A 27145-nucleotide genomic window follows, 5' to 3' on the forward strand; every position below is an offset into this window, starting at 1 on the left:
ATGGAAAAATTCCATCGCTGTGCTTTTCAGGATCACACTTACCCATAGCGAAACTTACGTCCTCCGCAAAATCTCGCGCGGCGGCCGCGCTTTTGAAAAATTTTAACGCTAGCGCACATTGTAAATATGTAATACGAGCCGTCTTTCGCGCCGAGAGAAGGAAACTCGTACCCCATTGGCCGTCAGATATCGCCAACGGTGGTGGAGTTACCAAGCCTCGACACAGTATCCTGTATAGCCTCTCCGTAATCCCGCTTTATACTTTATACACCTTCGTCCGCAGGCCTTGAGACGCGTATTAAAATTCATCGCACTCGTGAAAAAAGTTCCCATATCGCTGTCGTAGTAACAATCGGGCCTTTGCGACGCGTTGCGCCTTGCTGCAGCGGAAATCGCTCGTTGCGTGCATCGAGATGCGTTTTCTCTCTCTCTCTCTCTCTCTCTATCAAGGATTCGCTATAAATATTAAAGAGTACGCAAAATACTTACGTAATACGACAAATCGTTACGATAACATTTTATATCGATATTGTAATAATTATACATGATATTCACAAACTTGTAATTTTACTTATATCTCACTGTTTGAAATAGACGTTGCTATATGAAATATCTTTGCTAAATAATTATAAATATAACAGACTAGTCTCGGAAATTCTATTCTCTGACCAAGTGCTGCACAACAAGATTTTTGTTAAATATCTAAACTTTTGAATAAAAATCTCGTTAAAGAAAAAAAAAAACACCCGTTAAAAAAAGCAAGAAACGAAAACCTTTTTACTGCGAGGAGAAAGGCTGGAATTTTCGACGATAATTGAGAAAGCGTTCCAAAGAAAAGCGTTCGCTCGAGACGTCGGGAAACGCGCGCGACGATCGCGACGACAATCATTTGCAATTGTGTCATTTTAGGCACCTTCTCGCGATTCGCGGACAATGCCGATCGGTTTCACTCGGGACACCGGGTACAGGCGGGGAAAGAGAACGTGCAAAAAGAACGTTAAGCGCGCAGACTGCGACCTTGACCGAAGCGGTGTCCGCGCGCGAGGCGAGGCGAACATACGTGAGTCCGTCTAGCGCGTCGAGGGGTTCCATTCCCTCGGCCGGTCTCCAGCCGATTTCCTTTTCGATACGAACGGCTTTTTTTCGAGCGCATAATGCATGCAAAATACATCTTGCCGCGAAGCTAATAAACGCTTAAGTCATATTTGCAAAAGATATAATCTTCTCTCTTCCTGTTACGCGTAAAAATGTATAAGATAACCTTCGCAGCGCGTACAGATGGCTTTAATATTTCGTCCCTTTTCGTCCGCGCAATAAATGCGAGATAAACAATTTTTATTTTTATCTGACTCGGAAGAAATTTGATCCTTCTCTTTCGAAAGTTCGGCATAATTGATAAGAAATGCACAGATCGCGCTTGGCGTTTGCGTTGGAAAATCGAGGAAGATTTCTCATGGGAGAAATTTTTAGACGAGACGCACCGCGCGCACGTGTAGTGTTACATAGCGTGTAGCACGGATGTTATTTGGAAAGGCTTAATTGCGGGAAGTAATTATATCGAGAAGAGATATAATTAATCGACTCATAAAAGCCTCTTGCGTGCAACGTGAAACCAGCAACGCAAGGAGAAAAGAAACGCTACTTGCGTACTCGATTGAATAAGACATGAAAAAAAATTTAGATTCAATTAGGAACGACGATTTCATTATTTAATTAATGAGTTAAGGTAAGAACAGTTTCGTTCATCGCGACACTGTAACGTTTCGCGGAGGCGACAGGTGAAGACTCGTAATCTATTGCAGCCAGAAGAGAGCCAGAATGGCAAGAATATTCAAGGTCAAGGTTAGTCTGGGCACTCCCTTTCGCGTCTATCGAGAGTCGCTTAACGACCGCCCCTTCGCTCTTTCACGCGAAGTCTGGGGTCCGATTTTTCCGAAATGCGCGCAAAGCGAAGTAAAAGCCGTACACGCCGCGGTCCCGGACAATGCTCTTCGAGACGACTTCGCGATACGATGTTGAAGGTCGTCGCGGGAAGTCGAGATCCGCGGGAGAATAGAGCCGTCTCGCACGTACCGGGTGGCGCGAAACTACCCTACGTATGTCGGTGTCCACGGAACGATTTCTCGATAAATATTATCAACATTCCTTTATAATATAATTCGTAATATAGTGAAACATTAAGATAATTAAAAATATTATATATACAAATCAAATAATACATTATATAATTTTGCATAAATTTATTGACACAATCACAATCTTAAATTTTTTCACGTCAATTTTAATCCCTTTCTATTGTAAATTATTTGTGTATCGTATTATTTTTCACGAGTATTATCAATGTCCTTTTTCTGGATTGTACGTTGGAATTAAATAAGCAAAACTATTAAGATTGCTGTTAGTTGGAAAAAGTTGAGTTGAATCTTTCTATCCAATTTCAGGCACCGCTTTCGTCCAACGTATCGAGCATTGTATTTCGTCCTTCATCCTTGAGCGATCGACAGATTGTTTTATAAAAGTCAGAGTGAAAATCGCAATATACCGGATGATCCATAACTATCTTGCCATAAACATGATAAATATAAATATATAATTAGGTTCACGTAAAAAATGCACTATTAAAACATTCCTCGGCAATTTAAAGATGTTCTATATCTGACAAAAAAAATTAATTTATTAAAACAGCAAGATTTATTGATACTTTTCTCTTCCAATCAACGTAATATCTCCATTAAACTAGAAAACTAGAAACTGTAAAATACGAATAGCGTACATCTTCGATTGCATTCAATGTCATTCGATGCCCTTCGTCCAAGAAATCGCATCCAAGATATAACCTAAACTTCACAGCGAAAAAAAAAGAAGCGAATCCTGCTCACGTCTGCACTGAAACGTACCTGTCTGATCGCCAAGTCTTATCAACGTCACACCAATACCTTGACTATACCTGATACTATTTAATCTCATTTTGCGACGGAAGGAAGATACTCGCCTATCGGCGAAATGTGAGATGTTACTCTTCGCCTCTTGCTCCAAAAGGCATTCGTACGCAAAGCTGATAGCGCGAATCGATCGAACGGCGGCGTTTGGCGCTAAATACGGAGCTTTCGCGACGCGCTACTGCAATACCGAGGGAACAGCAACGAGCACGCACGCACGCACGTATCGGCCAGGCCATCATCGGCCGGCGGGCCCGGCGATCGAATTCGAAGGCGAGCGCGATAATTGCACCCGGCGCGACGACCGAAAGACCTCCGACTGCACTCGTATAACTCGCGCCGCGAGAACGAGCGTGCCGCTCGCTCGTCGCTGTCGCCGCCGCCGCTCGTCGCGTCGGGACGAAATGAAAAACGGACAAAGAGTCTTCTTGCAGGCAAGAGCACCCGCCAGTTCTCGGCCAATGAGAGGAATCGGCACGATCGCCCGCCGCCACCGGCCGGCTAACGTTCGACCGGCCGTCGCGATCCTTCGCGAAAAGGGGCGACTGGATGCGCGAATCCTCCGCGAAATGGAGGACGTGAATCCTTCGCGAAGAGAGATAAAGGGACGGATCGCTTTATCAAATGTATGTAGGTGCACGATTTTTTTGCTGTAAAAAAGAAAAAAAATGAGAATGCAGGATTCTCTACGAAAAGTAGTAAAAGCAAAGTATAAAGTTTCCGCGGAAAGAATGTCACAAATAGAAATTCCGGAAAATCCCCTCGTGATAGAAATATCGGATAATTATTAACAATTTGATTTCACCAAATTTCTTAACGCCGATGACTATTATTTTTTACCTCATTTTTCGATCAACTTTAATAATTTTTTATCACAAATAATGGAAATATTTCAAGCAATTAATCGCTGTAAAATTTTCGGAATACACACACATCAGACAAAAATCAAAACATTATTTAATATAATTTACAGCAAGTACAGTTTAAGGTTGATTGAAACTCGAGCGAGAAGGCCGTTTTATTTCCACCAATACTGCAAATTGCAGAGGAAGTACGAGCGACTTAATGCCGCAGAAAGTTACGCTATTGAAAGTGGCGGAGAGGTTCGCAATGCCATTCCTGTGAAATTGCACGACACGCTCCACCGCGTCCCCTTACTGCCGCACGATGTGCATAATGATAAAAAGGAGACGACAGAATGCATTTCGACGACAGGTGCAACATCATAAAGTCGCACGGCGAATTGATTGATGGCGATACGTCGAGTGATACCGGTTATTAATTTAGTTTATCGTACTGTGACATTATTGAACTCACAAGGCGTGACGCGAATGCAAATTCCGCCAAACGTCACTTCGGACACTGAGAAGTATAATAAGAGCATTACGGATAACAGTGGTTAAAATGCGATCACAAACGCGACGGATTCGCTGGAAATATCATTATTATTAAACTGTTGTTTGACGAGAGAAAACTTGCGAATACTTAAGTCAGCGTTTCCCAAGCTTCCAGGCACAACGGATGCAGGAAATTATTGCACTTAATTCTTTTTCCTTACATTCAAATCACTCACCGTAATTGCCGCCCATAATTTTGTGCAAAAGGAGTTTTATCTTGTCTTGCAACTTTTTTCCATAAACAAGCGCAAAAATGCAATTGCCGTACGCTGCCAATTCTCACTCGTTCGCTCCTTCCGTGTTCCGAGAAGCGTTTAACATCCCCGGGGAAACCCTGACTTAACCATCGTCCGACTCTATTATTTCCTAGACTACGATACCTAATAGTCGCAGCTACCCGTATGTGCACTTTACATGGCATTGATGTCACTCGGGCGAGACTGCCGTGGAATCGTACGGCGCGACCGTGAAACCGAGCCGGCGTAGAGCCGGGTACGACTAACGATAACGACAGCTATGAGGATGACGACGATGACGACGACAGGTGAAGCACTGCAGCGCATTGCTGCACTCGCAAAGCGGAGACGCGCGGCCTCGACCGCCGCCGCCGCCGCCGCCGCCGCCGCCGATCGGCCGGCCGGCGAGTTCTCCAAGCGAGCAGACACACTCCGAACACTTCGCCACCGTATATGGATTGCATTTCTCTCTCTCTCTCTCCCTCTCTCTCTTTCTCTCTCTCTCTCTCTCTTCTCCCCGCTTCTGTGTCCCTCGCCGGCGCTCTCGCGCCGGCAGGAATCACAGGCAATTAATCATAAGAGGCCACGAGTGTCTTAAACGCGCGGGTCCCGCGCTCTCGTGTGTTGGTCGCGATGGCCGCAACCGGTGCGGTGATAGCGCAGTCGACGACGACCGCGACACGCGTAGAAAAAAAGCCCGGGCGAAACTAGGGGAGGGAAGACGGCGAGTGAGAGAGAGAGAGAGAGAGAGGGGGGGGGGGGGAGAACGAGAAGAACGCGACGAAGAACCGGTTTCCACCGGGGAGTTTTCGTACCTCCGACAACCCGAGCGAGCGCGACTCGTCCGACCCGCGGCCGCTCGGCTCGGCGCGGCACCGCGAGAGAGTGCTTCGCCCCGGTGCACCACCTATCCATCTACCTACCTACCTACATACCTACCTATCTATCTACCTGCGCGCCCTGCCCGACTGCCTGACTATCCGCGCTTGCTTGTCCGCCCATATCTGCCTACCTGCCCGCCTTTGATTGTGAAGGAGGGCTCCAGCGCAGAATTCGTGATCGCGAGAGACCTCGCCTTTGACTTTCTCTCGAAGGGGATACACGGCGTTTGTCTGGGACGGCAGGGATGCAGCATCGTGCGACTTCGGAGTGCGACAGCAATGTTACAGCACTGCGCGTTGACTTCTTATGCAACGGACTCATTTTCGATTTTTTCTTATTATTCCAAATAAGGCTGAAAGTTCGATGAATGATACAAAAAATATTTACAGCCGCCGAGGCCGGGCATGTATAAGCATCTCATTAACTTGTAGGGTACGTTAATCTTTTAAAGATACTTAATGATTAATTTTATCAATAACAGTTTCTTCCTGAAAGTTATTTTAAATAAACTTGTCGGTTTTGTTCTGAGAGTTTTTAAACCGAGCGTATAAAAACTTGTTTCCAAAAAAAAAATGTATAGCAATGGCTATTTCAGTTTATAAATATTTATTTAATCCCCACATTTTGTCTTACTTGACGAATACGACAAACCTTTTGCACACCAATCTGTATAATTGAATGGCTAAAATGAAATATTCTTCTGCCATCGAAAAATCTAAAGGACACTTTAAATTGGAGCTCTTTCCTTGCAATAAGTACTTACGGAACGCACGTCATTTCTTACGCCGTTTTTTTTTTTCTCGACTAGACATTTGCGGTAAAGAAGTAAAAATACTTTAAAGTGGCATAATTTTGTATTCTCTGCGGTTTTACGACGCTTAATGGCGGCAAAAACGGAATGAGTTGAAATTACATTAACCAGAGGTTAGGAAAGTCTGCCGTTAAGTCTTTCTCACATTTTATAACTTCCTTTCCACGCTAGAGATTTTCTCTCTGCCTTCGGTATTACTACATTCATCCCTGAAGTTTAATTGGATACTTATCGCTTGCTCGTCTTCAATAAGAAAAAAGCTGATCTGAGACAAAGAAGTGCCGCATCATGAAGCATTCATGTCCGATCCATGTTAAGCTTCAACAATGTCTCGCGGATCAGACGCAACTATCGCAAGCTGTAATCTGAGCATACCGCCCTGGCATTTTGAAAAATCCCCCGATGAAGGATGGGCGCGAGTCGCATACTTGCGCGGCGCGACGATAAGAACTTAATAAGCCGCACAAAAATCGGTCTGAACACCGCGGTGCCGCAAAGGACACAACTCGAACGAGGCGAGACGCGTACGGCGAGTGCCGACAAAAAAGCCATCAATTCATGCATCGTCGATCCTCAACACCATTCGATAAATAACGAAAGGCACGTTTTCAGGACGAAAACTGCCCAGTCAGCATTGCAGTTTTCCCCGACAATACAAATCGCCATTCGCAAGCGCAGAAGCCGAGTAACAAATGACGCAAATCGGTCGCACGCCACGAAGTCGAATCAGCTTCTTGTGTTCGCGCGACCGCGTTTCGCGAATGGCAGACTGCGATCGCGAATCGGAGCTCGCGGGAGCGCGCCGCGAGTCACATTCCTACGACCGGCAGGATGATAAGTCCGCGCGTGCATATGTGTGCGCGCGTTACCATCGCGTTACGGCCGAGGATCAGCGCAGCCAGCCCTCGGCTTCGTCGACCCCGGCACTGACCTTGAGTGCGTGCAGCCGCGAGCAGCGCCCGCGCCGCTCGGCGCGCCATAGACGCGCCAGAGTCGCTTTAAAAGCAGCACGCTCACTCCTTTCGTCGTCATCCGGTGGAGGAGAGGAGCAGGGTTGTAGGATCTGAAAAACTTATCGCTCACGGTTGCTAGACGCTTACCGGCGGTGCACTTTCGCTCGGTGCACACGCGCTTTCGTTCACCAGCGGATGTTTATAAATATTCGTTTCGCGCCGCCTCGAAATATCATTCGAGCTGCGAACAATAAAATTGCATATTTGCTAGTCAAGATTTTCTTCTATCGAATTCTATACATTATTTCATACCCTTTTTGTGATTCTTCGGACGTGTGTAATCCATGTTGGAAATAGAAATTTCAGCCAAAGGAAACGCGAGATATGCTCTGATAAAAGCGGAATATCAATTTGGTACCAGGTGCATCCTAATCCCACTACACTCCTGCGAAAGAGAGTGCAAGACGAGTTTCTAGCGAGTTCCATTGAGAATACAAAGTCACACAAAGTTCTGGTTTGCCAAGCCACTTTCCGATCACGACAAATTCCGATGAAAAATTACCTGAAAGATATTTACTTGTCAAACTAATTCATGATATCATAAAATTACAAATACAAATTATTATGAACTAAACAAAGTTAAATATGATTAAAAGCTGTCGTTTAAACAATTAGAAAAAGAAGGGCTAAAAGAGCCAGGATGCAGGATGGACGCTCGGTAACTGTAAATAAATCATACATAAAAAATATATAAAGTATTCAATGTTTAAGTATAAATGGGATACAATAATAATAATAATCTTAATCGTCAGCACTTGATCTTTTATAACTACGACAAATTGATTGCACGAAGGATTGACAAAAACCTGTTCCGTTTATTGCGAAACATATTATAAAGATATTTTCATGTGAGATACAAAGCTGATAGGATACAATATTGTGCAATCTTTACTTTCGTTCATCCATGATATTTATACGATGGGCGTCAAGATAACTAATCAGTCATCAACTTTTACTATTATGCTAAGCTATCGCTCTCACTATTACGATCCTCCTGATCGTTTTACGTTTGTAACAAATCCGTACGACACTTTGTGAAAAATTCGCCATATTTCAAAAAATATGAAAAAGACTTTGTAGAAACATAAGAATACATATAAATCTAATTATATATAGCTACTTCTTATATTTTGACAGAACAATAGTTTCACTAATAAAAAAATCTTTAACTACGTAATCATACATATTACATTTTTGTAAAGTTTTTCAAAATTTTTGTCGATTGTTCCTTGTCAATTTAAAAGAGAATTGCAATATTTAGACAAAAAAGCCTGAATTAGATTATATTTTTCCACTAAATGTAAGATATATGTATAAGCCTTATTTTTCTACGTAAAGCATGAAATCCTTTACCAATAATTTTGCACATATTCAATAATACATAATCTCAACAAATGATCGTCATTTCTATATGTCGCAAGATCTCTCATCAATCTCTGCCTTTACTTCTGACGACAGAGAATCTCTCAGAGGACTCAATGAGTCTTTAGACGCTGCGTGAAGTACACACAGTAATAATTCACGACAGGATTGACCAGACTATACGCGCGATTCATTGGACTGCAACAGTCGTCGATCATTTCATTTGTAATCCTTGAGAAAGACTCTTGGCAATAGTAATATCTATTAGACAGTTGTTATTTCGCGATATTAATCAACTGTTTGACAATTATTATGAAACTAAAAATGAGTCTTCGAACTTATCCCTGTCGCTAGATAGAGTATAATTATTATTGCCGATAAGTGAATACAGCAACCTGTTCGCGATACGCAAGTTACTTGACAATTTTACACTAATCTTTATTGTTAGTTCTTTTCAAGCATAATCCATGTAAAATTCGATGAAACGATAAATCAGAAATCAGTCAAGTGACAATGAGCAACATGTCGACAGTAAATAAATTATATATACACAGAAATTGATCTAAAATTTTGCAGACGTGTAATACATTTTCGAGGACAAAGCACAAAAAGTTTAAAACCTCATAAATCACAAAAAATAATAAAGACTCGCGTCTGGCAGTTCTTCCGCGCCTCTTGCGGTCTTAACATTAGAAAACGAATAAAAAATGAATTTCCTTGAAGGGTTACTTTCACCACTACAACCGGCTCAATCGTGAATCAAGGGATCGATGCAAAAGAGCATCTTCTGACGGACTCAACGCGAGGCGGGCTGCACGGGGCTGCATTGGTGGATTGTTTTCGCGACGCGACGCGAGCGAGCGAGCGAGCGCGGAATACAATTCCCGGCTGGCCGATGGAAAGTTGGTCTGCTCCATGTTGCTGGTCGTACCATAGGAATTTAAACGGGGATATAAGTATAAGAACGCGGAGACGGGGAGTCGTTCGCGGTAGTGTGAGGCACAAACGCGCCACGGCACCACACCCAGTGTGCCCATCATTGCGACAACGGACACAACATGCGCGTCGCGGTAATTGTGAGTACCAGCAGTAAAGTGTTCGCCATCCCGCGCGCATCCCTTATCCCGGTTGCCGGCACCTCCTGCAAAAAGTTTGCAAAAACAATTTTATTTTGAGCAACATAAAATTTGGAATTTTATCTCGCAAAATTGAATGTCTAATAGTTGAAAATCAAAGTTAGTTTCGTAAATACTTTTTCTTCTGTGTCTATTTTATAAATATATTATTGTGTAAATATAATATAAATATAATTTTATAAATATACTTTTATTAATATAAATGTACTATTTGGCATTTTATTTTGCATTTTTTGTATACAAAAATAGACTTTCTAATTTAAAGAATCTTTTCAATTTTTTGTCTAAAATAAAATGTATACGAATAAGTAGTCAGTATAAAATAAAAAATAATTATTTTAACAAATCCTAAATATTGCAGAAAAATTACATGATTTATTAATTACTTGATAATCTTAATTAAATAAATGTAATAATTTCCAGAATATTAGAAATTCACATACTTTTTAAATAATAAATTTCCATCATTCTTATCTAATACACTCAGTAGTTTTTACAAAACTTTCATCTTACTTTCTTTTTAAAAATCTGATTGTGTAGCGAAAACTTCTTTATATTAAAAAATTGTAACAAGTTCTAAATATTATCGAAAAAAAATATTGTCAATTAATAATTTTAAATAAATGCAAAAAATCAAGATTATAATGTAGTAATGATTGTAATTTTTATGTAACTATTCTTTATATATTTTCAATATAACATAATTAAATTTCTATAAAGTAATATCTCAAAAATCTTTCAGTAATTTCATATTTTTCAAAATATATCGCTAATATGTGTACGCTACCTGCAATATTCTATGCTATCGAATCTTACATAATACACTTATCGAATATTTTAGTTATATAACACGATGTTTTATTATAAACGTGTCGCTTGACGTCTGTTGACTTTTTCAAACCACAAAATAAATTATGCAATGTATCATGCTGTTTGTCAGCTATTTTATCATTTATTAAGCATTATATTGCATAAACTAATTAAAACCAATCATAAAGTACACCGTGTTTAAAAAAAAAACAAAAGCTTTTAACCGCAATAGCCATATTTTACTTCGCACATCCTCGCATCGTGAAACTACATTCGCTTTCTTTCGCGTGCGGCCCCACCTGTTACTCGTCGATCACTTTCATCTTTAACCCTCGAGTGGCACAGTGAAATTTCGGTCGCGGTACACTTACAGACTGTGCGGTGGAGATTTAAATTTAATAAATTGAATTAATAAAAAAATTAGAACAACAAGAGCACGCCAAGTATCTTTAACTAATGCTTAGATTCGCTGTTCTCACTTTACACGTAATATTTTATTTAACGGGAAGTAACTTAAATTGTGATTGCAGTTTAATTAGTAGTAATTTAAATTACACGGAAATAAAGAGAATCGTACTCATTATATGAGCATCATGCGCAAACTTGTAATTATGAATTTACGAACAGATAAAATTAAGTGATAATATGTGATCGTGAAATAATGCATGTTTGCTGCATTATTATTCGTAAAAGCATCTGTTTTTTGATTGATATATAATCATGAATACATATTTTACTTTTACTGTATATAAAATTACGTGGCTAATTATATTCGTTAAGGACGTCATTATACATATAGAATGTTTCATAACACAACTTCAACAAGAAAAAAGTGCATTTGCCTTATCTGATCTTATTCTTGCATTACATTTCTGTGTTTTGATAACTTTTATTATAAATCATTTGTAAAACAACACCAGGAAAAATATTAATCAAAACTTTTTTCATTATTTTCATCCGGTGAATTTATCTCTAAAGCTTTTCCCTCATATTTTTAAGTATACTATATACATTATGTTTACTTTCGTAATAATATGTACTCAATCTTTAAAAATATATACCGAAACGCCCTCGCTACAAACTTTCAGAAACCTTCCATATTTAAAAAATTGATTTCGATATCCAACTTTGTATTCTTGGAACTTTGTTTCCGGGATTTCGAACAATTCGATCAATATAATCAAAGATTGAAAATCCATAACTCAACGAACACGAGTGAAAGTGCTCGGCAAAGAAAGTCGCGGACAGATTTTTAATCGTATTCTGCATAAACAACACGTGCCTCGATTCGAAAACGGCGTAAGAAATGAACTCAATTAGATTTGCCCGCTAGCATTGAATGCTAGCCAAGTCGCATCATTCGGGGCAAAATCTGCTTAGTGTACCATTTTTTTATCGACATAAATTACAGGCTCGTTTGCAAGCAAAAATATTAGTCAAATTATCGCTAGCGATTAATTTAACAAATTTTTTAACTAATAATGAAACAAAATATATTTAAACATTACAGGCCTGCAATCTAAAAAAAATTTTGAAAGCGACAAGATTAGGTTTTTTTTTTAATAAAAAATTAATAAAAGCAAATCTGCTTTTTTCTTATCATGTTTCGTAATGTATTGCAGAAAGAAAATAAAAATTCTTCCTTAATTACTTAAGATTCCTGATTCTTCATTACATATTGAATTACGATGTCAGAACCGCAAAATAGTCAACTTTTTTTTCTACCAAACGTGGAAATAAAGTTAACAATAATAAATTGAATTTACTTGATTTCAATGAACGAGAAAAAAAAAATTCACATAATTTGTTTGACATCATAATTCAATATGAATCGAATGATAAAAAAGAAAGTCTTACTAACTTTTGCTTCTTTGAAATATTATGAAACTAAATATGCAAATCTACAAATTGTTAAATACAATTCTGCAATAATTCTGTAATGAAAGTGAAACAGCTGATCAACAGTTGCCGCGATTTCTATCGTGCCTACCGCGACCTTACGAAATGCAGACGCGCGCATAACGTCCTTCTACTTTTCACACTTCCCGTCCTCGGCGAGTTGCTCGTCGCTTAAATGTCATGTCGATTAAACGATTACGCGTACGCTTATTATGCGGAATCGAGGGAATGCCGCATGCATTACGCGACTTGAGGCCCTCGGAATCGAATCACTTTCTCTTTTCTCCTGCGCGACTCGGCCGATTTTGCGTACGCAGCATACTTACACCTTCGCGCGCGCGATGTATGTATCTGTGTGTGTGTAACGCAAAGCACAAACCAGAATATATTGCAACAATCCGAACGAGTTTCGCATAACACGTCATACACAGGCGTGACAAACAGTTTCGCCGCGCTCGTTGCCGTTCATTGATTCAAGAATCTCAACACCGCGGAGACTTTTACGACGCGCCTGCGTAATAATCGTTGTTATTAACATTATTAGTGTGCGTAATTGCGGCTCAATGAAAATACTTCGACTTGAATTTCTCACGGGTTTACGAGTGAAAACCTGGAAAGAAATTTAATGATCGCTATCGGTGCCGGTTCGTTTCGCTATGTCTTTTAGAGAAATACAATGCGGAGAGATTAGCGTACTATTTGAAAAGCAAGGAGCGATTTATTATAAATTGCACTTCCTCTGAAAAAATCGCATCCATATCAAGGACGATTGCAAGGTTGTGAAATTGCTGATACACGATATAGCAATCATCTGGTTGTCATAATATTTCTTTTTCTGCGAACATTGCTAATAATTTCGTAATAGTTGGCATATTTAATTAATCCTTGAATGCACAAGTATTCATAAAATCCTTTTTTTTAATAAAATTTCTAATATTATTGATTACTTTTTTCTTCTAAAGAATGTTTAAATAAATCTGAAAGCTACTTTTTTATCCCAATTTAAATACGTCAAAATCACTTCTCTGCTATTTGAGCGAGCCTTCATTAGGAAATGAATCCAAGGATTAAGCGTTCTAAATTTATGATGGCGAAATGTATCACTTCACCTTTGATTTAATAATGCTGTAGTTAGCTGGAACACGAATGTAAGCGATTAACGTGAAAATTGCGATTTAAAGCAAATCTTTGTTTCCAGTTCTTGGTGTGCGCCGCTGCGCTCTGCTCGGCACAGTTCCAAGACGGGCAAAGACCAATACCGATCCCGATACGAGCAACACGCTATCAGAAATTACCGCCCGTTCCTCGATCAAATACCGGACCGCAATCTATTTTGTCTAATCAACGAGTTCGCCGACCAGTCACATTCAGGTAATTACACAACACTTAATAAACCATTTAGTCGAACGGGATCGTTAATTCCTTCTAAAAAGGTTTAAAAGGCAAATCAAATTTTTTACGTTTGTTCCGATAAATCAGTACGAGATTTCTACACGGAAAAAAAGAATTAGCCGGCAAATTTTGCGCTTAGTAAAATATATTGATTATTATATGAACGAGATTTGTTACGGATACTAATTTTATTTATATTATTATATTTATATACAATTTGTGCTAGCAGCGAAAATTTTTTTCACTGCAGTAGACAAACGTATTTGTTAAGAAATAAATCATTTCAGCAGCGAATTAAATTGTCTACAAATACAAATAAATATACTCGGCAAAATTTATGTATTCTGCCAACAAAACAGATTTTTCTGATATACAAAGTAATCTGAAAAATTAATTATGGTAGCGAAATTTTGCCGCTGTAATCTAATATGCTACGACGATTTCGCTACGATAGCAAGTTTCTTTTTTGTATGAAGCATACTTTTTGTTTGAACTTGTTTGTTCTTAACAAGTGCACCAATAAAATCTAAATGTCACGTTTTTTTCTTTGATAATATGTTGAAATGTGCTGTGACCTTGTGAGAAAATCTAGCCATGATAAATACCTAATAATTGCATGAATTTAAAGTCGACATAATCCGCTTATGCGAGTTTAAAAGTTACTCGAACTATTGGAAAGGCCGCAAAAACCAGTTCTGGCGGTGCGCGTTACTATTTCAGAGGCGCGAAAATAAATCGATATACTATTAATTGGTCCAATAAACAACCTAGGTTTGCTGCAACGTCTGCGAGCATTGCATTGAGCAGAAAATGCAAAATTACATGTTGCTGACATGCTTGAGAATCGCGAAATTATACAATACTCATGCGCGAATTTACTTTTAGATAAACTTGCAGAGTAAAATAGAAAAGTCAAAATACCGTTCCACACGATTGCCCGCAAATTTATAAATACGTCTAATGACACAAGTACGAGAAAAATTAAAATAGTTTTCAAAGTTCTACGTATTTCGTTTTACAAATCTTGTTATTTGATATCTCGTTGATATTTTCCGTACTTTCTATTTACAGGAAAATAGATTAACATATTTGAGAAATGCGATTAGATATAATTTAATAACACAAATGATTAAATATCTTTACGCTGTTACTAATAGAAAGTCTTTTAAAAGCGAATTCCTAAAGTGATCGCTATTCAAGAAAATTACTCCACCTTTCTAAGATTTTATGTTATACGTCTTTAGAAGTGTTATTAAACATTGAATTCAAAATTTATTAAAAGATTAATAAAATAAAATTGATTAGTAATGAATATAAGTTATTCTCTACAGTTTTTTTTAATTTATGCATTAGAAAAAAAATCTTGTCGACTGTTAGATTTTGAACAACGAAGAAAGAATCTACTAGAATTCCTATCAATGCAACTAGATTCTGATAGATTCAATCAGATCTAAATTCTGGCTGAATCTATCGGAATCTTGCATTAATAGAAATTCTGGTGAATTCAATCAGACTCTTTCTTTGTCGTTCAAAATCCAACAGACGGTTTATTCAAGATCTTTTTTCCAATGTGAAAAAGTTATAATTTTCAACTTTATAACGATAAACCATATTTACATAAAATCTATTCGACATTTAAAAGAAAACTACATCAAAAATCGCGACTCAAGAAATTAGCGACATTATTCGATAATAAAATTTCAGGCCTCGAGGCCTCGGAGATGATGCGCCAGGTACATTCCGACCCCTCCGACCGAACTTGCCGGTGAACGCGCCCTCGTTCACGCAGCACGTAAAGCCGGTGAACGAAGAGCCCGAGGAGGAGGATGTAGCGCGCGATTCTACTCGCGAGCACGAATCTATCGAGGACTCCCGAAGTCTGAGCCAGGAGCAGGAAAGCGAGGAGGACGTGAACGAGGAGGTGCCGCGCGTGGCGCCGAATCCACTGCGGCTACCCGGTGCTGCGGTACCTGTGATTCCCGGGCCGGTGTATCGTCCGACCCAGGTAGTGACGCCGTTAAGCATCAGAGGAAACCCTGCAACGCCGCCCCCGCCGCCGCCGCCACCAGCCATCCAGTATCGTCCGACGCAGAAACCGACGAAAGCCCCGAGAAAGCAGATCGTCGACGACATCGCGTACAAGCAGCCGATCAAGCAGCCGATCAAGCCGGTGAAACCGTCTCAAGCTTACGAAATCCGCGGCAAAAAGCCGGTCGCGCAGGTAAGCTGGCCGAGCGCTTCGGCTAAAGCCGAATCAACTCCTAATTTATTACTCCTAAATTTATAATTCCTGACTGGAATCGAAATTTTTGCTGACGCGCGAACTTCGCGCCAAATTAATTGTAATTAACGTAACAATGAAGATAATGTTGAAATTCTTCGCACGAAGTTTACAAGTCCGCAAAAAATTTCCCATCGCGATCGCTACAAGCTGTACTTGTCAGAACGTAAAAAATCGACGTAAGGTTTTCGAGACCGAAAAGTGAAAGCCGGAATCATCGGGCGTCGCCCCCGTTTTTGTCCGCGCGCACCCTGAGAATATAATTTATAAACGCGGGCGAAGAACCTGTTCGCGCCGTTACATAACGTTTCCTCGGTCGAATTAGTGAAATAACACACGATGTCTTTAGCGTGCTCGTTAAACGAGTCTTAGACGCCCGCCGAATTCGTAACGCGCCGTGGACCATGAAAAGGCGCCGGTAAAACCCCCCCCCCCCCCCGGACTTTTCTCCGTCCGGCAATAACATTTTTATCTCGCAGATCATCAGGCGATATCGGCACGACAACGCGGACGGTTCCATCACGTGGGGCTTCGAGAACGACGACGGGTCGTACAAGGAGGAGACGATCGGCGTGGATTGCATAACCAGCGGCAAGTACGGATACATCGATCCGGACGGGATCCGGCGCGAGTACACGTATGAAACCGGAATCAGGTGCGACGAGGAGCAGCAGGAGGAGGACGTGGAAAACGGCTTCGTGGATTACGCGGAAAACAAGCTGGTGCTGCCGGACGGGAAGACCATCGATCTTTCAGCGATGGGCAAGAAGCAAGCGCGCCGGCCTCAGTTCCAGTACAGAAATTAAGGAGGATTAATCCGCGCTTATTTCACCATCTCTCGCCACCGCGTCTTCATCGCGTTTAACGCGCGCGCTGTATAACTTCGTGTAAAATCTTTAGGATAAATTTAGTGATAAATTAAGGTGTTAAGAGATTAGCCATTATACCGGTAACGTGTATTGTAACTCATGTAAGATCATGCATTTAGTGTAAATTAAGTTTAATAAATAAATTAATAAAACAAGAAAAATCTTAGAGTAATACACCCAATCGATGCAATTGACGCAATCTTCTATAGTTTAGCTCGTCGCGCAACCCTCCGCGCAAAGTACATTTATCAAAATAACTCGAGTGACTCCGCGATATTTATAAACACGCTGTCGCCTGATGTCCCGTCTACACGCTGTCTTTAAGATGGTGTGTTGAAGAGATCTGATGTTAAATTGTAGCTGTGTCAAACTATCAGTTTACAATTTAACATCAGATCTCTTCAACACACCATCTTAAAGACAGCGTGTGGACGGGGCATAATCGAACTCACTCTACGTCGAAGAGACTCGGGAGTGAATCGAATCTTACGTCCAGGAAACAACAATCGATCATTTATTTCGTTGAATACATTTACTGATATCGAAATGTTATTTCGCCAATTGTTGCTATACATAACACTATTCATGGCGCCATATATTTAACTAGACATTGATTGACAAGTGTATATCATGTCGTGTATATATATATGTATATATATATATCGATGTATATATTCGATCTTGAAGGATAACAAAACTAATAAATATATTTTATGTCGTTTGTAACAGACAGTATTCCTCAACGAAGCGTAATTATTCGCATATTCGTGACACAGAGAATTTTCGTGACCATCGATCATGCCAGATTACGCATAATCGAGTAATGTGATGTGATGATATGACAAATGCAGCGGATATGTATACGCCGCGAGTCGATACGGTGACTCGAGAGCCATTTTACTTGATCACGCTACGTCAAATGTTTCTTGCGTCCCTGTACAATTCGCGCAGTCGTAACTGCACTTTTGATCCCATCAGTGTGTGTTAGCGACTTACGAAGCGTAATATCGAACGGTCTAGAAAGTCTACACAACAATCTAAAAGGACTACGCACGACATGAAAGAGAAAAAACATAGTATTTCAATATCTTAACTTTATATGTTCTCCGCTCCTGCTTGCAAATGGCTCGCGTGCAAGTACACTCTAGATATTCAAGATTTTAATACTCGAGATTGATCTTACTTTTACACAGAAATAATGTATTGCTCTTCGCTGAGTTTATTTCGCCTTTATCAATATTCTGTAATTTTCAACGATAATTCATTGTGTATCATATTGCGCAGCTATTATAATATCAAAATAAATACTCTTAAACCTTGAAAAAAATTCTCTCATTTTCCAAGTATCAAATTTGGCAAAGATAGAGCACATTTTTTTATATTTACAATTGAAAATAAAAATTTGTTTCTCAATATTTTCTATTTGTATTTGTGAAGGAAAAAGAGAATCGCTCACAAATTCAAAATATTAAATTTAGAAAGTATTTAAAAAAAAAGAGTGAAGAATCACTAATCGATCGATTGCAACATAAAAGTAAAATTTAAAAATTCGACATTTTCAATAAAAATTTCTTCAGTCTTATTAAAATATCCGGATTTCTTCGGGGAAAAATTTTTCTGAGAATTCCACATTTTCAGACTTTCAAATTACATTTGTGCAGCATATAACTACAAAGATAATGTTATGAAGTTACGGAATGGATATATCTAATATATCCTGTATCTTTACTATACTTCGACGAGACCAAAAAACAAATACCATCGTTAACCAAAACGTTCTGTGGAAAACAATACAAGATTGACTGGGCCGATTTTGCAAACAAGGATCAAGGAGATTAAAATAGATTTAGCACTCGCATCAGCATTCGACATGACACTAAAACACGTCCGAGCTTCGCTGCACCACAATGCGTCGCCTCGATTTCAATAATAATTTAAGATACTGATTCAACAATGTTTACAACTTGTTGTGTTTGTATATATATGTACACAATGCAAATGCATCGTCGCATAAATAACAGTGTGCCGAAAGCAAGAACGCCGCGAGCGTTATTATAAAATATCAACAATCGTTGTTCGATTATGTATATCCATTTAGATAACGCGCGTGTGAGAGCGTATTGCTTCTTATTGTTAGAATATAAGTTAACGAGTTAATGCTACAGCGCAGTAGATTATTGCCTCCTCTTTATCAAGTATAAAAAACTTATCAATTTGATAAAAAAAGGAAAAGAGAGAAAAGGAGACAAAGAGAGAGAGAGAGAGAGAGAGAGAAAGAAAGAAAAAAAAAAAAGTGTACGTACCCGGGTGAAAATAAATGAGTATGCATACGTACAAACACACACATACACACGTGCAATCAAAGGGAAAAACGTCGGGCGGAAAAAGCCGCTTGACGTTTAACCGCACAAAAGAAATGCGTCGTAATTAAAAAGGCTGGCCCCGCACAAAGATACGATATGTCTCGATTGAGCGATCGGTGCAATCAGTCAATCGATGGTCCGTCCGTGCTCTCTGGGCCCGTCTTCGGATTTTAATACGCCGGGCTGGTGACGGTGGACACTTGTTTCGGCGTGTGCTGGCCCTGTGCCAAAGCTCCGCTCTTCACCGCCTTAAACTTCAGCCAAGCATCGTAGCCGTACACCACCATCGCGCAAAATCCGAAGAACTGTAAACAAACCAAGAATCAGAGCATAAGACATCAGAAAAAAGGAAAATCATGACTTCAAAAATAATTGATATTCAGAAGACCGCAGAGTTTTTTTTTAAATCATAAAGATTTTACTCGAGAAAACATGAATGAATTATTCAGAGTTTCATAGCTTTTATTCTATAAAAATAAAATTGAAGAAATGAGAAAATTTTTCAAACTCAATATATATTCAATGTACGACTTGCTTCGAATATAAAATTTTTTTTATTGAAATTTATGATGCTTTCAACCTGTATGATACTTCTTCGATCTTTTGACATTGAAATATGAAATTAATTTTGAAATGTTATAACATTTCACAGCCTTTTAAAGATAAAATAAATTGTAGAAGGCACTCGTCTCTAAAAGACTTACTAGCTCTTCTTTTACATCTAATATCATTTTACGAAAATTTATGTCCCTTTCTATTTCTCCCAAGAATATGTTTTTCCAATATTTACGAAGCATGAATAAGAAATATCAATAAATCAAGAAATGTACAGCACAATTCTTACCGCTGCCACGCCGAAGGCTTCCGTGTAACGCGCGTAGTCAGCTGCGAGGGAAGCGGCCAACAAGTAAAAAACGGTCCAAACCGTGCAGAATACAAATTCCTGAAAACATGTACAAGTTGCAATAAACGGACGAATTAATATTTTCTGTCAATAGCAATAAAGATGAAGCACGCATAACTGACAAAAAACATTTCCCAACCCGAACATTCCAATTTTACGCAAACTTTAAAATGATTAGATCAATTACAGTCCAAAAAAGAATTAGAATTTTCGCTGGAACATTGAGATGATAGCTGTACAAATGCCCGACTTGATTGATTTGAACGCAAAGTATCACACGACATCACGAGATGGTCCGCGTAATGCTACGTAATGTGCATTCCTAAAGGGTCAATTTCATCATGAATCATCATTCCGACACTGATGACGATTATCCCTATTATGCCGCAATTGATCGTTCACCCGTGAACATAAAAGTCCAAGTGGTGGGTTGATTTTTAGATTCCTGCGTCGCGCGTAGAGACTTTCTAACAGGCTTTCACTACCTGTTCCTGCATGATATTACATACATACATCCGTTATGAAATGCAACCCGTCCTACACACTGCTTCACTTTTATTTACATTTATTTTAAGCACGCCTCTATGCAGACAAACTAAAGAATCTCGCGATTAGAAGATATACACAAAGTGGCTAGAAAGTGCCAAGATTGAATCGATGAAAAAGCATCAAAAGTTTGCGATAAGATTTTATTGTTCTCGACTTGACTATTCGCTAGAGTTGACTCCTCATTACTTTTTGTTCTTCAAAATTAAAATACTAATAATTAAGCGCCTAAAAGAGAAGCAATTTCAGGCGTTGAGAATTTTCAAGTGCGTTGAACGTCGCGGAAATCGCGTACGACATTAAGAGCAATAAAATCTTGTTACAAACTTTTAGTGTTTTTTTATCGACTCGCGAAGCTTGTTAGCCGTAAATCGATTAACTCTCGTATGCTCTCTTTGGGATCCGTTAAACCTTTTTTTTCAATCATTTTTTAGAGTTCCTTTTTCAATAATTAACATTTACTCGTACTTTTATAAGTTAAGCCGCATTGAATGACTTAAAAGTATGAAAAAAAACTTTTCTTCATTATTAAGCGACTTACAATTTTAAGCCACGGGATCCTGGCAAACTTCTCGATGATGTGGAACAAGTAGAGAACGAGCAGGATTCCCGTGAACCAGAAGCCGCACATGGCCACGGTATTGAACCATCCTCCCCGGCTGTGACTACTGTGAGTCGACACCGTTATGCATATAAATCCCAGGAGATTCAGTACCTGAAAGAAAAGCTCGGCACTATAATTGTCATTCGTGAAATTGCGTTGCGCAGCTAAGCGAATACGCATTGCACGCAAATGCGATTCTTGCGATTAGCGTGAGTTAAGAAACCATCCGTGATGTAACCAGATATTTATACCATCCTGATTCATGGTAAATATGTGTTTTGTACGTAATAAGGTATGCCTAACACAACAAATATGCACTTTTAATTTATTTTCTATCTAATTCTGTGTATGCGATAAAGGGATCCGGTTTATGATGACATTCTGGATTCTTACATTTCTATTTTTCATTCAACTTGACTCGAAGTCGCTACTTTGAAAATTTAAATAGAAATCAAATGTTACAGAAAGAAACTTTATTTTTGTCATATTTTTGAAGAAAAAACAAATAAAAATTAAACTTACATCAAATTTATTCAATTAAATCAAAATATATTCATGCACTGAAAAAAATGGTGTATCGGCAACCAAGTCTCAGAGTAACAGAATTTCATTGCACTAATTACAATCAAGTCAGATCAATAAACAAGATATTAAAAAAACAAGAAATTCAAAGAAGTGGGACTGTTTCTTCGCTACATGCAAGAACAATTCGAGTTGTTTCAACTGATTTTTTTTTCAGTGTATATTTTTAATAATTTTGATTTAATATTTTATAATCAATTATAATGTTTCTTTTATATCATTTATTTGAAAAAAAAAGAATTTATCCTTAATTGCAAAGACATCAAGATCGCCTCAGATAATCGTCCGGTATTTTTAACATTGTCCAGACGTCGCCTTAACAATTTATCGATGTCATAAAAGTTTCTATGATTTCATTAAAGCACAAGTGGTTTATGTGTGGAAAAATAGAACTGCTACGGGCTGAAATTACTAGAAAAATGATGTTGTGGCCTTACCACTTGCACGATTTTCAAAATTCCGGGTATTGTTCTCGCGTACGCCGGATCAAACCGTATGTTGGGCTGAGTGGTCGTTGTGGTGGTCGTCACCGTGGTCGTGGTGGTGTGCTGCCCCGGGAATCCTTGATCCATCGCCTCCGATTATTCTAAAACTGTAGCAACAAACAACGGTAATGCTTGGAAAAATCGTCCGCCGAGTTGTCGGCCACGCGGCAATGCGTGCGCGATGACGACGACAATGCCTCGCGAGGGCGTCTATTGTAAGTGGAACAGCCGACCGAGCATCGACTGAGCCCGAGCGAATAACGGATGAAGATGGACCTTAAAATAAAGATCCATTGAGGGTAGTGTATGTCACGCCGTACTCCGTAGAAGATCTATAAACGCGAGACGTGTCAGAGCGCATACGTACTCGCTTCTAGCGAATGTGTATAGAGTGTTCCGTCCTTTTCTTTTACTGCAACGAACCTTTTTTCAATTTTATTCGAGATTTCATAAACCATCGATCATATACTTGAATAAAAAAATATATTTGCAAGCGTGAATAAGATAATCGAGTACGAATACATTGATTTTCAATTAGAGAAGCTTGCTGAAATGAGGTCGTTTTCTAAAATTAATTTGACTCCACCCATTATTTTTGGATAATGTTTGAAAATAAATATTTAACATGGCAAATTCATAATTTACAAAAAATTTAGAAACGTCTTATTACAGATCTCTATTTTAATAATAACATTATGAAGACCGTCTTTCTTTTCGAATAGCTGAAATGTCAGTTGTGAGTTAATAAATAGATTTGAGTTCTAATATTTTGAACATCTTTTGTTAAATATCCAATGTATTAAAAATACTTCAATTTTCAAAATCAATGTATTACTTCTCGTCGAAAATTTCATCGAAAAGCGGCGAGAAAAATCATCCACAAGCACGCTCTATTTACTATATCAAACATAGTGCTATTAATTGATTATATACAAACAACTTGCCATCTTTATAATTAAACACGAACGCATAAAACAATATGCTTCAAGTATGTGCCTTCATATTTACGCTTAGTCGATTCATAACTTCCTTTGCGTTAGAAACTATCATTTATTTACTCTTATCGAGCTACTATGCGCACGAGATTATTTTTAACTTCACTGTAAAATGTGCTCTACAATTATTTATTTAATTTAGCATAGTTGTCAAATATAAAAGATTTATAACGCTTAATGATGACTTTATCGATTGCAATTAAAGAAATAACACGAATATACGATTTAAATACATAATTTACGTACACGTATAAAACTGTAGCTTAGTTTCTATCATCATCATTATGCATATATATATATGCATATGTGTGTGTGTGTGTGTGTGTGTGTGTGTGTTGTATGTACCACGCAAGCCGTACGGATGAACAGTAATTAATTAATTTAGTATATTGACTCATTTCAATCACAGATCGATCAATCACCGACGCAAACACGAAGACACACATTCTACTGAACACATATTTTTTCGCACTTCCTGTAATTACCGTTCAATTAATGCCCTACGAGAGATTATATGCGAGAGAACACCGCCGGTGATACACACTGTGATCGACACCGAAGGACGCGAAAATGAAACGCCGCGCAGATCGATTATGAGTTATCGTGCAGGCGTAAACGCGTTTGCGTCGACGATAACGGCAGATGGATCGGTGCTCGCCTGCGGCCTTATCGGGACTTCACCGAAAACAACTTCCGGTAATTGTTGCTGCGATAAGAGAAGAAACATGAATTGACTACGTGTCAATTAAGACGGTCGCTTAATTCCACTCATGCCAGCTCGGACAATAGATTTCACGCGGAGCAAAGCAAAACGCAAAGCGTTCGATCGTCTCGGAGATCCGTTAATCCTGGAATTCGGTGTCCCGATATTATGTCATTCGAAACGCACGCTGCAGCAATTACTTAATATCTCAGCGTGAGGTCATCCCTGCTGGAAATAGATAGTGACAGTTCGCGCGAATGGCAGTGCGCGGAGGCGCACGTGGTTGTTAAAGCCTCCCACGAGTGCGAGGGATAAAATAGCGAAAGTATTCCCGCATTTGTGTAATACGCGATAAATATTGCGTTACCAAGAGAATATGTCATGTGCACGCTGTATTGCTGCTAATTCATAAAATCTGCCTGATTGAAATTCACATCACGGAAAGAAGCGATAGTTCGGCGTGTAAAGAATTGTGTCAGAATGAATCAAAATATAACAGTTTTTAGCGAATAAACGCAACGGTTGTTATGATAAATAATGAAAAGCTGAGTTCGCGCATCGAGCTACTGCCGCACGCGATGCATTAAATAAATATAATTAAAGAGAGTATTATATATATGATTGTATTAACTATTTTAAACTTCTTTTAAAATTCATTTTTTATTAAAATTATATTATACTGTAATTAATTCTCTTTATCTCTTTTATAAAACAGTATTTTTATTCGTACAACTGTTTATATGTTTGTACCGTTTTCGTTTCCGGTATTAAGAACAGTATCAAAATTGGATACGTACAAATGTTGCACAGATAATTTAAGCACACATTTTAAGCTTCGTTTGATTTTGAGCTTCCAAAATATAAATTGAAATTGTACAGTCATTCGCGGATTAAGCAAAAAAAGATCTCAAATTAGCAGTGTTTAATAGTATTTTGCGGAAAAATAAAGATAATCACATGTAAATGGCTGCCGGAAAGAAACGCATCGCGTTTGCCAAACACATGTGGGTGTAACATTGAGATTCATGCGTATAATATCGCTATCTCACCGAGATATTAAAATACGTTACACTTTGTAAACTTGTTGGAAGTAAGATAAATTTTGACGAACACGACGTTATCGAATATCGTGCGATCAGTCCGAAATCAATTTCCAAAAACTTTATCGCTCCGCGATACATGTATCTCGCGTATTGACAAATCGTGCCTGGAAAAATTGGTTTTTAAGCGATATTTAATTAAGAGACAATTTCACAAAGAAATATTTCTCACACAGCGCTATAATATAGTGCGTGTTTTATCTCAAATTAATATCATTTTACCAGAGCTAGTATCTTCACTATTGTATTATTACGCGTGATTCAAACATTATGATAAAAAGGGTAACAATAAACTTTTGAAATGCTTTTAGTGAGTCATCGAATAAAGAAAATATAACACAAATTAAAACGTTATAATAGCAATTTCCATTTATGTAGTCTTAGAGATCTACAGTTAAGTATATAATAACTGCGCAGAGAAAAATTTCTGTCAAGTTCGGTCTCTTCGTTTAATTTCATTCGGTGGGCATCTGCGTCGGTCAATGCACACAAGGCTGTCAAAAGTATCGTTCATTCATTCCTACTCACGCGAATCCATAGAACTACGCCCCGCGCCGCCCTCTCACATTTAAGGCGAAAGAATAATAGGGAGAGTGAGAAAGACAGAAATGGAGCGAGTGACGCGTAAGCGTCGAATAATCACGGCTATTGACTAGCTGCGCGTCGCGTAGCGTCGCGTCAATCGTAGAAAAGCCTTTAATAAAAACGTAAAAACAAAAGTTGTAGGAAATGAAAAAAGTCGCGTTACTTGCGCATGTTTATCCGCGCGATACTCCGATCAAAACATCGACAACAATGATTAATGTCGGTGGTTTTCGGCACGTTCGAACAACGTGAAGGCGGCTGCGTACACGCTCGAGAAATGGAATAACGTATTGTTCTTACCTTTCCACCTGTTACTGCCGCCCTCCTTCTCCTGACGCTGTCCTTCCGTAAAATCGACGTGCGACGACGCTGCTGCTGTCTTTTTGGGCTGCGACGCTCGAGACGAAGCGTCGAAAACTCGGCCGGGTCTCTATGTGCGCGATTGCTCTAGACGCGTCTCCTCTATGCTGTCCCGGTATGTCACTGCGCTCTCCTCGTCTTTTTCTATCGCGATGTCCGTTCTTATCGCTCGTCGGGCTTGTCCTTGAGGCACGCGTGGAAATCAGAGCCGCGCCGTCAATGTTACGTTGGACGGAAAGACCTAAACTATGTACACCCAGGTACACAGAGACGAACGTACTGGTCGTATTTCGAAACGGCCAATCATTGAGAATAGATCTACATGCGCGGACTGCGCGCTTCTACTCGTCGCGCGACAGCCGCGCTATCTAACGTCGTGATCTACAGTTCAAAGGTTCGTACAGCACCGACAAGAGATAATCTATAGCGTTTTCGACTAGCACAGGTTTACACGCTCCGAGAGTGAATAATAGGTCTGTTTTTTATAGCTGAACTGGCTGCACTAGTTCAGAGTTTATCTTTTTCTCTCCATATTGAAAGGAGAAAGATAAACTCTGAACTAGTGCAGCCAGTTCAGTTATAAAGAACAGACCTAATGACGTCCATAGAATCTACTCCGTAGAATAAGTTCCATCCCGGGGTTACTAGGTTCTACTTTGATTACTAGGGCTGCGTTCCGTAAAGCGCATATGTGCGCATGTATTTATAGTATACATAACGTATACATAATGTATATATAACATATACATAACTTATATATAATGTATACATAACGTATACATAATAACGTAGATACATGCGCGCATATGCGCTTTACGGAACGCAACCTAGGAATAATCGAAATATAAAATTATATTTGTATAAAATTTATCACATTACTTATTAATTTAT

At 39.0% G+C, this 27145-nt stretch overlaps 1 protein-coding gene and 1 non-coding gene across 4 annotated transcripts; one reads left to right on the forward strand and one right to left on the reverse strand.

The window, feature by feature from the left end:
- Positions 1-7962: 7962 nt before the first annotated feature.
- Positions 7963-26555, reverse strand: LOC105679605 (CKLF-like MARVEL transmembrane domain-containing protein 4). Of its 3 annotated transcripts, XR_001101869.2 has the most exons (6): positions 26195-26555; positions 22464-22618; positions 21382-21555; positions 20235-20333; positions 19331-19695; positions 7963-9781 (listed from the first exon to the last, which is right to left on the reverse strand). XR_001101869.2 is itself a non-coding variant. In XM_012379734.2 (5 exons), exons 2-5 carry the CDS (start codon positions 22596-22598, stop codon positions 19561-19563), a joined length of 543 nt encoding a protein of 180 aa, XP_012235157.1. In that variant the 5' UTR covers positions 22599-22618; positions 26195-26555; the 3' UTR covers positions 17519-19560. The 3 variants fall into 3 exon arrangements, 2 of the variants coding, with proteins under 2 accessions (XP_012235157.1, XP_012235158.1); XM_012379734.2 differs by lacking the exon at positions 7963-9781 and having other exon boundaries at positions 17519-19695; XM_012379735.2 differs by lacking the exons at positions 7963-9781; positions 26195-26555 and adding an exon at positions 23992-24106 and having other exon boundaries at positions 17519-19695.
- Positions 9536-17940, forward strand: LOC105679578 (uncharacterized). Its single transcript, XR_010888824.1, has 4 exons — positions 9536-9716; positions 13684-13856; positions 15582-16098; positions 16638-17940. It is a non-coding gene; the product is annotated as an uncharacterized protein (transcript).
- Positions 26556-27145: the final 590 nt, after the last annotated feature.

This window comes from Linepithema humile, chromosome 2 (assembly GCF_040581485.1).
Source record: "Linepithema humile isolate Giens D197 chromosome 2, Lhum_UNIL_v1.0, whole genome shotgun sequence".
NCBI classification, from domain to species: Eukaryota; Metazoa; Arthropoda; class Insecta; order Hymenoptera; family Formicidae; genus Linepithema; species Linepithema humile.